The 10,000-nt window shown below is 48.5% G+C and overlaps 1 protein-coding gene across 2 annotated transcripts in view; it reads right to left on the bottom strand.

Moving 5' to 3' along the window:
* Positions 1 to 10,000, bottom strand: part of grm1a (glutamate receptor, metabotropic 1a) — a 26,947-nt gene that overhangs the window by 16,166 nt on the left and 781 nt on the right. For both annotated transcript variants that reach the window (XM_030345075.1, XM_030345076.1), the window contains exons 2-3: positions 8,965 to 9,888; positions 6,092 to 6,341 (exon numbers count right to left, since the gene is read on the bottom strand). In XM_030345075.1, the coding sequence (XP_030200935.1) occupies positions 6,092 to 6,341; positions 8,965 to 9,706 (992 nt within the window). In that variant the 5' untranslated portion in view covers positions 9,707 to 9,888. The remainder of the gene's footprint in view (positions 1 to 6,091; positions 6,342 to 8,964; positions 9,889 to 10,000) is intronic.

Genomic DNA, 10,000 nt, shown 5'->3' with positions numbered 1-10,000 from the left:
TTATTCATCGCGCCCCACTTTCAGTCTGCTCCCATGTCCTTATGTCTTAAGAGGCGGGGCTGAGCCCGTACCATATGTGCAGCATAGTGATCTCCGTCTCATGTGTTGTTGGTGTTTTGCGGTGTTTGTTAGACGATCAATACACGTTTGTAAAGTTTCGATTTGATTTGCTGGATTTGTCATTGATCGCATGCAGTTATGGCAACTGGTAATTAGCAGTTGCATTTACTTAGGACATTTTAGAGACGAATTGGAAGATACATAGATAATTTCCTAATCCATTCAAATGGTGGCCCTGATATGATTATAAGGGGAGACAAGCTGAAACGGGGAGGTCCTGATTTCAACACACCGCACTGAAAAATGGAAGTCCTGATCTCAACGTACTGCACCGAAACAAAGGGAGCGTTTCACAGAGTTTACATGCCATCCTCCTCCAGTGATGTCCAGATGCCAGCATGCTATTTTTGATCACGCCATTGTCACTCGCCCTTCCCCTGGCACATTTGAGAGCGAGGCAGCCATCGGAGAGGGAGATGTCCTTGAGATACTGTTGTTGGTTTGAATCAACTCAGATGCACGTCGTGAATTTTCAAATCCATCTCCTTTTTCGCCGGTCAGAAGAAGACGAAACACTCGGTCGCTCGATACTAACGGTGGAACTTTTAGAGTCAATTTGGGGGGGGGGCGCTTAGCTGCGCCCTCACCTCTCACTAATGCATCAGTAGCCACTATAGAGAGAGGGAGAGAGCCTCCAAACAGAGGCTCTGGGAGGAAAGGGAGATGTTTCTGGGGAGGCTGGGCCCTGCAGAGTTACACGTCATCATCTTCATCCTCATTATCTTCATCATCATCTTCCTCACACTCCTCGCTTTGGATTGTGGAGGAACCCATGGCAACCACTGCCGCCGCAGTGCGCGGCCATAATCCAGACGAAGGGGAAATGAAACGCACAGAGAGATGATCGGACAAACTGGGCTGTAGACAATCGAGGGGACACAGGGTGGCAAATGACCCCCTTCCCCCCAAGTACCCCTATTTTATATTGTCCGTAGTTTACGTCTATGAAATATTGCCAAATCTCGCCTTAACCAATGTAATGTAATGCAATATAGCGCACAGTGTCGTTATTATCAAAAGCGGACCGCATACACATAAATAATATTTAGTGTAATTAAAGGAACATGAAGGGAAAGTGTTCACGCTCAAATCACTGAGTAAATCCTTCATAGTGCGGGATTATAGTTGTTTTCCTGTCCCAGTTGAAATATTTCTCCCTCCCCTGAATATATCTCATCTAGATCTTGCTAGATGTGACTGGCTGTGTCATCCATTGTGACACTTTCATTGAGATTCACCCCCAAATCACAATTGAAGACGCTGCTTTTAAAGAACCAAGTTTATCAACCACGGCTCAGTGTTTTCGATTTGTCAGGAGTTGATGATGTATTACGTCAAAACCCGGGACACAATTGGAAACAAGCTGGGATATGTTCTGGGCTGCACACGTCCCGCACATCAGCACTTCTTTGATGACTGAGAAAAAAGCAGCTGTACATTTATTCAGCCTCATTGCTAACGCTACACAGCCAGGGATAAGGTCCATTTACGTTAGTGCCTGACTGTAGAGTATAACAGTGAATAGGCAGAATTAACCCTTCTCTCCCTACCCCACGCAGCCCACAAAGTTTCTCTGCCTCTCAGAGATGGAGAGAAGACAAGAACAACATCCAACTGAATGATCTGCAAAAACCTTCTCCTTCCCCTCTTCCACTCCCTCTCTCTTTCTCTCACTTCTCGCTGAATATTTTTTTAAATGCTCTCAGGCAATGTATGGCATTAGTTGGATATGGAACAAGATTGTCAAGGGGAAAACTAAAGCTAAAGACTCACAGCTTCGCCTAATCCTCGTCGTCGCCATCCAGCCAACAAGGTCGCACGGAGGTTAGAACCTTCCAGAAATAGCAACTTTTAACAAAAAGCGCAGCTAGCTTCTTTCAATGAGCAACTTGACTTACTAATGACATCATGAAAAGAGGGGACATCTTAATAATTTTAATTGCACAGAGTGACGGAGAGCGAGAGAGAGAGAGAGAGAGAGAGAGAGAGAGAGAGAGAGAGAGAGAGAGAGAGAGAGAGAGAGAGAGAGAGAGAGAGGAGAGAGAGAGAGAGAGAGAGAGAGAGAGAGAGAGAGAGAGAGAGAGAGAGAGAGAGAGAGAGAGAGAGAGAGACAGAGAGAGAGAGAGAGGGAGAGGGGGAGAGAGGGAGAGAGAGAGAGAGAGAGAGAGAGTGTGCTGTCAGGCAGGTGGATGGGTAGGTGGATACAATCAACACATTTGTCACCCTGGAAGCCGTCTGGCCTTGTCATTTAATATTAGAAACATTATTATCAAACTACGCAAGTCAGAACTCAGAATATGTATTTACCTCATCAATCAATTTGTAGTGGTGTTTTGAAAGAGGACATGTGGTTTGCTCTGGAAAATCTTGGATACCTTGGCCCGGTCATGATAATAATACACAAAACAAATGACTTCACGTTTCCCTTCCTGGTGAAGCGCAACATGTAGAGGCGACATTAAGAGTGTGAGGGTTTGATTCCCTCTGAGGCCAGCCGGTCTATGAACATCTGCTCGGGTGTTATTAAATTGGGGACATTTAGTAAATAGCATATATTATTGTTTTCTCCGGCACAGAACACATAAATGTCCTGCCTATTAAATGGCCAGTTGCAGTTGTGATTTATACACGAATATCATCCTATACTCACTATGAAAAACAAACAATAGTGACATTTAACAGAGAAGTTTGCATTAACTATTGCGTCGCTGATGCTTTGAAGTGATTTTTGTTGATTTGTATTTATGTCCTTCTAAGGGGAAAGAATTCATAAAGAACTCCAAAAAATAGAACCAAAACGGGTAATACAAAATCCATTGCTCGACTGCTGAACAGATGGCACCTTACTGTGCCATCTGTCTACACTAGCTGTACATGAAGGTGGACGATGAAGGTGTTATTGAATAGAAAAGCCCTGAAATGTATTTGACCAAAACAATGAGACAGAAATCAATGGTCTCTTGAATGTCTGATACCGAATCCTGTACAGAATGTCTTTATAGTGGGAGCCGAGCATCACACACCCTGATTGTGTGCATTTGTACCTGCATATCTATGTGTGTGTCTGTGTGTGTGCTTGTGTGTGCATGTGTGCTATGGTGTTAGTGTGCATCTGTGTGTGTGTGTGTGTGTGTGTGTGTGTGTGTGCATGTGTGTGTCTGTGTGCATGAGTGTGTGTCTTTGTGTATGCGTGTGTGCTATGGTGTTAGTGTGCATCTGTGTGTGTGTGTGTGTGTGTGTGTGTGTGTGTGTGTGTGTATGTATGTGTGTGTGTGCGTGCTTGCCTGTGCCGTATGTATCCATGCACGCTTGTGTATGTGTAGTGTGTATAGAGTGTGCAAACATGTTGCACACTCTGTGTGGTGTCTGGTGTCTGTTTCTATGTCCCTCTGGTCCATTTTGAACACTGGCAAATTGGCTGGACTCAAGCCACGGCGCCAATCAATCGATTCCCATCCCCGTGAGAGAGGGAGAGGGAGAGGGAGAGGGAGAGGGGGAGGGGGAGGGGGAGGGGGAGGGGGAGGGAGAGGGGAAGGGAGATGGAGATGTAGAGGGGAAGGGGGGAGAGAAAGAGAGGGGGGGAGGGGGAGGGAGAGAGAGAGAGAGAGAAAGAGAGATGGAGAGGGAGAGAGACACAGAGAGAGAAAGAAAGAGAGAGAAAGAGATAGAGAGAGATAAAGAGATAAAGAAAGAAAGAGAGCAAGACAGAGAGAGACAAAGAGAGAGAGAGAGAGAGAGAGAGAGAGAGAGAGAGAGAGAGAGAGAGAGAGAGAGAGAGAGAGAGAGAGAGAGAGAGAGAGAGAGAGAGTGACGGGTCTAAAGACTGCAGAGCAGAGTGGAGCCACCAGCTTGGCGTTACTCAGGGGAGCAGCGCGTGTCTCAGGGACAATGTGTTTTCCAAACCTCTGTCAGCTGAGATGTAGCAGAACAAAACAACCCTGTGTGTGAACTCTGCCAGCCAGGACGACCTGCTTCACTCGCTTTCAGCATCAAAATATAGTGGGCTATCCACGCGTGTGTAGGTTGAATCTGGGGCCAGATAGTGTAGCGGCTAGACCTCCAGCCATAGGGCTCTGGGTTTGATTCCCCCATGTCCGCAGCCGACCTTGAGCCGGAAGCTCAGACTCCTACCTGCTACTGAATGACTGTACGTGGAACTGAGTGAAGAGCCATGAGTCTGACTGGAGTCTGACTGCTCAGGGCGATATGAAGAATGCTTTCCAGTGTGTCCACACCACTGATGGCCCTTAAATATAAATACATATATTAAGTAAACCATTGGAGCATAGATTTGGAGTAGTCGTAGTTGTCATGGTAGTTTATCTTGCTTAGTACGGATGCACGCACGCGCACACGCATCCACGCATAGCACGCAAGCACACGCACACGTTTGATCAAAGCAGTTTCTGGGCCTCATTATGAAAATATGTGTTGTTGCTTCTTAGCATTTCAGATGGACAATGTAGCCGCATGGTCTCTCTCTCTCTCTCTCTCTCTCTCTCTCTCTCTCTCTCTCTCTCTCTCTCTCTCTCTCTCTCTCTCTCTCTCTCTGTCTCTCTCTCTCTCTCTCTCTCTCTCTCTCTCTCTCTCTCTCTCTCTCTTCTCTCCTCTGTCTCTGACCCAGAATCTTGAGCAGCCATACTTTTTTTTACTCCAACCATGACTTTCACATGACCAAAGAGTCTCTCCCATCTCCCATGAAATAGGAACACAAAATAGTGTCGTTATAATTCAGTAGGTTGCTGGTTGTGGGCTGTAGGCCCTTGGGAGAATCTGACAGGTTCGTCCCTAAACCATGAATGTGAGCGCACACACACCCAAACATGGAAAACAACCACAATAACAATAACATGATAAACGTACCTCTCTACAACAGAGAGATATCGCTTAGCAAAGGCTCTCCTGCTAACCAACAAACAATCCTATTCGCTATAGCCAATCAGCATGGCAGTTTCTGCATGTATTTCTCATTCAGGTATGCTACATTGTAGCTAGAACCATTTCAGCCCATGTCCATGCAACAGCAGCTCTCACCGCCACCTCCATCACCACCACAAGTGATCCTTACGTGTCCTCCTGTCAAACCACCTGCAGATGCGAGCAACCATACGAGGGGGCAACCAGAATAAGGAGCAGCAATAGAAAACCACCGAGATCCAAGCTATGGGCCTATCGTATGTAGGCCGACCCGCGTGTTGCTGGCGTGTGTGACGGCAGGCAGGCAGATGACCTGCCATCTTCTAATGAGCCAGATTACAACCGCAGTCAGTCAGTGTCGTACGGCATCGGCACACAGCGAGAGAGATAGGGAGGGAGAGAGAGAGAGATAGAGGGGGGAGAGATGTTTAGTCTGAGGGAAAGTAATGAGTAGGAAATGACGCGCGGCGGAGAGAAATCTGAATAAAACTTCTAGCACCGTTCCCCGTTTGAGTGTTTCATCTTTGTGTGTGTGTGTGTGTGTGTGTGTGTGTACAGTGCGAGCAAAATTTGCGGATGTATGGATGCGTCTGTCTCGCTCCTCGAGATCGAAGCGAGTGAGTAGATGTTGCCATCCATCAGCATGAATGGCAGGATGAGAGATGGACGAGCGGAGGAGAAGCAGAAAAGAAAGAAGAGAGAAGAGAGAAGAGAGAAGAGAGACGAGAGAAGAGAGAGCGAGAGTTGTTTCTGTGACACAAATACAAATTATTCATTACCGCTGAAATGCTCTCCGGGTCGTCGATAGGCGCACTCGCTCCTCTCGGTTGCCGTGGTGATGTGCTAATCAGGCCTCCCCCCTCCCACTATCCCCGCTCCATTCATCAATCCAACCTCTTATAACCCACCCTCTTCCCTAAACATACTATTCAACCTCCCCAGCGAAAAAAAGATCAGACCAAAACCCTAACCAAGACGACCGTCCACATGTTTGTGTGTGTGTGTGTGTGTGTGTGTGCGTGCATCGCGTGCATCGCGTGCCGCGTGCGCGTACCTGCCGATGAGCAGGAACTCCCCGTGCACGCCCAGCCGGCGCATGGCCATGAGGAGGCCTCGCACCGTCATGCCCTCGCAGAAGCAGATGACCACGCGGGCCTTGGGCAGCCGCTCCCGCAGCTTGCGCAGCAGCCGGTCGAAGTGCTTCTCGCCGGCGTTGCTGTAGATCTTATCCGAGTGGGCGATGCACAGACCCTCCAGGGACGCCAGCTCCTTGAAGGCCTCCATGCCGCTCTCCCCGTAGTTACCTGCCGCCGGACGGGGGAAGGACCAGACAGACAGGCAGACAGGCAAGGGAGGCAAACAGGCAGCAGAGAGGCAGACAGACAGACAGACAGCGGAAGGACAGACAGAGAGGCAGACAGAGGGGCCGACAGAGAGGCAGACAGACAGACGGATAGACAGACAGACAGACAGACAGACAGACAGACAGACAGACAGACAGACAGACAGACAGACAGACAGACAGACAGACAGACAGACAGACAGACAGACAGACAGACAGAGAGACGGTTTAGTTGGATAGTGAGGCGGGAGGAAGGAGGGCCTGATCATGGCAGCCATGTTTCCACATAGCCATTAAAAATTGGCAGATCCTAAATTAAAAAGGTCCAAATCATTCCGTCGGTGATCGAGCTAATGTGTCTTTTCTCAAGGGCACTCTCTAGTGCTTTTGTTACCAGAGAGAGAGAGAGAGAGAGAGAGAGAGAGAGAGAGAGAGAGAGAGAGAGAGAGAGAGAGAGAGAGAGAGAGAGAGAGAGAGAGAGAGGGAGACCACTTATGAATTAATAGAGCATTATCTAACTACTATCAGAATGTAGGATGTTACGCTGTATGATTAATTGGACAATTCTGTCTGGAGTATCAGATTAAATAACGGACGGGCATTGCCCCCTTAGCAATGTTTACAGCTCTGATGACAACACGTGGGTCCTGTGATACCTTGTATAACAGGACCGTAGTCACAGAATGTGTTTCTGCATGTTTGCCATCGAACAGGCCCTCAAAGCCTCTTGATTGCAACTGATTGCAATCAGATCTCCCGAAGGCAGAAAGGCCCACTGGTAAATCCAGGGTGGCAGATTTTAAGAGTTATTTGTGCAGCAAAGGCGTCACACTGTTAGTAAACACCAAGTGCTTTACACAAGAATTACAGTATAATGTGTTAAAAAAGGGAACCGGTGAAATTGTTGTGGTATCGAAATCATTAAAATTAAAAATAAATAAAATAGATAAACAGTAAATAAACAGGAGCCAAGAACCTAGTCTTTGTTTTGTATTACCATAAGGAAGAAAAACCCAGGCCGGCCCTAAAGACCAGAGTGAGACTGGTCCCCACATTACACACTAAGGACCCCAGAGGTACACCACACCACACCAATGTGTTTACTCCCAGCACGGGCCCATGGGCTGCTTTCCCAGCGGTGGTGTTGCAGTGACTCCCATCAGCTTGCATCGTTCTCCCACAGGAAAACAGAATCATGATATCCAATTAGATGTTCCCCCTCCATGTAGCCTGGGAGCGGGGAGTGGATGGTGGCACATTAGTTGACAATCTATTCTACACCACGTGCATGTGTGTGCGTGTGTCTGGGTGCACGTATGTTTGTGTACATGTGTACGTTTGCATGTGTGCATGTGTGTGCATTTTTATGGGTGAAATTCTGTATGTGTGTGTGTGTGTATGTGTGTGTGTGTGTGCGTGTGTGTGTGTGTGTGTGTGCACGTGTACTTGTGCATGAGCATGTGCGTGTATGTGTGTGTGTGTGTGTGTTTGTTTGTTTTAATAGACTGATGCTCATCAGGCCATGATATTAATGCAATCACAAAGATCCCTTAACTGTTGCTATGGGAAACAAGAGACTTTATTTTCCCATGTCTTGAGCGGTGGATAAAGAAGAGAAAGAAAGTGAAGATAGTCGTGACCACCATGCCACGTTCAAGTAAAGACACAGTGGCTGAACACGCACCTATGGGTCTCCTTTAATGGTCTGCATAGTGCTCCATGGTCACTATGTGAATACCATGCAAACTATTTGGAGCTCAATATAAATGACTTATATATTCTAGTTCTTTATTCGTATCTTCTCGCCAAAACCGAGCCCTGGATACAAAAGCTCATAAAAAATGTAGAGTGTACAAGTTGAAATCAATGTTTCAAGAAGCTGTGATTTGCTATTTTTTTCTCTCTTTGTGGTCCAGATCTGGCCCGTTGTAAACTCGCGGTTGATGGTTATTAAAATTCCTCCTCCGCAAAGCAGTCTTTCAACACTCCTAGAATATTACTTCCATCCCACGGGATCTTCCAGTAGGCGTACTGAAGGTCAGATAAACAACGCCACCTACCTTCCTCCTAAGGTACTTCCATACACACACACATACACAGACTACACTCTCACTTCATACACCTGTGAGTGTCTTTGCGTGTGTGTGTGTGTGTGTGTGTGTGTGTGTGTGTGTGTGTGTGTGTGTGTGTGTGTGTGTGTGTGTGTGTGTGTGTGTGTGTGTGTGTGCGTGTGTGTGTGTGTGTGTGTGTACTGTGTGTACTGTGTGTGTGTGTGTGTGTGTGTGTGTGTGTGTGTGTGTGTGTGTGCGTGCGTGTGCGTGCGTGCGTGCGTGCGTGCGTGTGTGTGTGTGTGTGTGTGTGTGTCTGTGTCTGCGTGCTTGCGTGCGTGTGTGTGTTACTAGAGCTTGTTTGGGGCCATGAACTGAAGTATCAGCCTATAACGGTCAATAACCAAGCGAGGAATAATCCGTTATACCTGTTTGATAACGAGAAAGATTATATTTGATTTATATGTGACGAGTAATGGAGAGAGGTTCACCATGTTACACCTCCCACCAATGGAAGTGGGGCTCGGGCTAACTCACCCTCGGTGTGAACCGCCGACACATAGGTCCAGTTGTACCGCTTGACGATGTCCAGCATGGCCCGGGCCTGCAGCGTGTCAGAGGGCACCACCCTCAGGAAGTACTTGAACAAAGTCTTGTCACTCAGATCGATGCTCGTCGCCGAGTAGGCGATCTGGGGAATGTTGAACAGCTGGAGAAGATTCTGCACCTGGATGGCCACGGAGCTGGAGCCCGGGCCGATCACCCCGGCGATGGGCTTCTTGGATGGGGGAGGCTGGTTGGACGGGGTGCCGTCGATGCACCACTTGGACCCGTCCTTGTCGTCCCGGATGGAGATGAGGGAGTCCCGTATGAACTCGATGCTCTGCTCAAGAGCCACTGAGGAGTGCCAGCACGAGTCCCTGATCTCGCAGCCCAAACTAATGTTGGGCAGCAGCGTGGGGTCCGCGTTGATGCGGTCCAGCGCGTGGAACATGGCCTCGACCCTCTGGATGCCGTACTGCTCTCGCACCTCCCCGCACTTCCGCTCAGCCACCTTCTCGGCGGACGGCTGGTGGTGCACGGAGAACAGCGCGCCGATGATCACGTCGCCGTCCATGCGGGCCACGGAGCGGGGCGCGGCGCGCGGCACCACCGACCGCTCGTAGATTCCGCTGTGGCCGATCGCCTCAGCTGCATGCTGGAGTAACAGCGCGGGAAAAAACAGGAGCGCGGGAAAAAAAAACAGGAGCGCGGGGAAATCCATCTTTACGCGCACCATGTGCCAGATCGCGGGAGCTGTGCCAGCAGTCGTGGTGGGGAAGACATACTATCTATCTGCTGCTTATGGCAGTGGAGCAAAGACCCTGGCTCTCCGTCACATTTACATCCTCGTTTACCGAACCAGTGAGCATCATCATGGTATGCGAGTACAAATCCCGGAGCGGGTCCACGCACACACACCTGCAGAGAGAAGGGGAAACGGACGCGTTCATAGTCAGCACCATCAGGTGGACCATTGGAAACGTGATCGATATAAAGGATTGTGTTTATTCATTTGAAAAATAAGCCGACG

Source organism: Gadus morhua, chromosome 21, assembly GCF_902167405.1.
Source record: "Gadus morhua chromosome 21, gadMor3.0, whole genome shotgun sequence".
Taxonomy (NCBI): domain Eukaryota; kingdom Metazoa; phylum Chordata; class Actinopteri; order Gadiformes; family Gadidae; genus Gadus; species Gadus morhua.
Note: the sequence above shows the minus strand (reverse complement) of the source record. Positions and strands in the feature narration are given on the sequence as shown.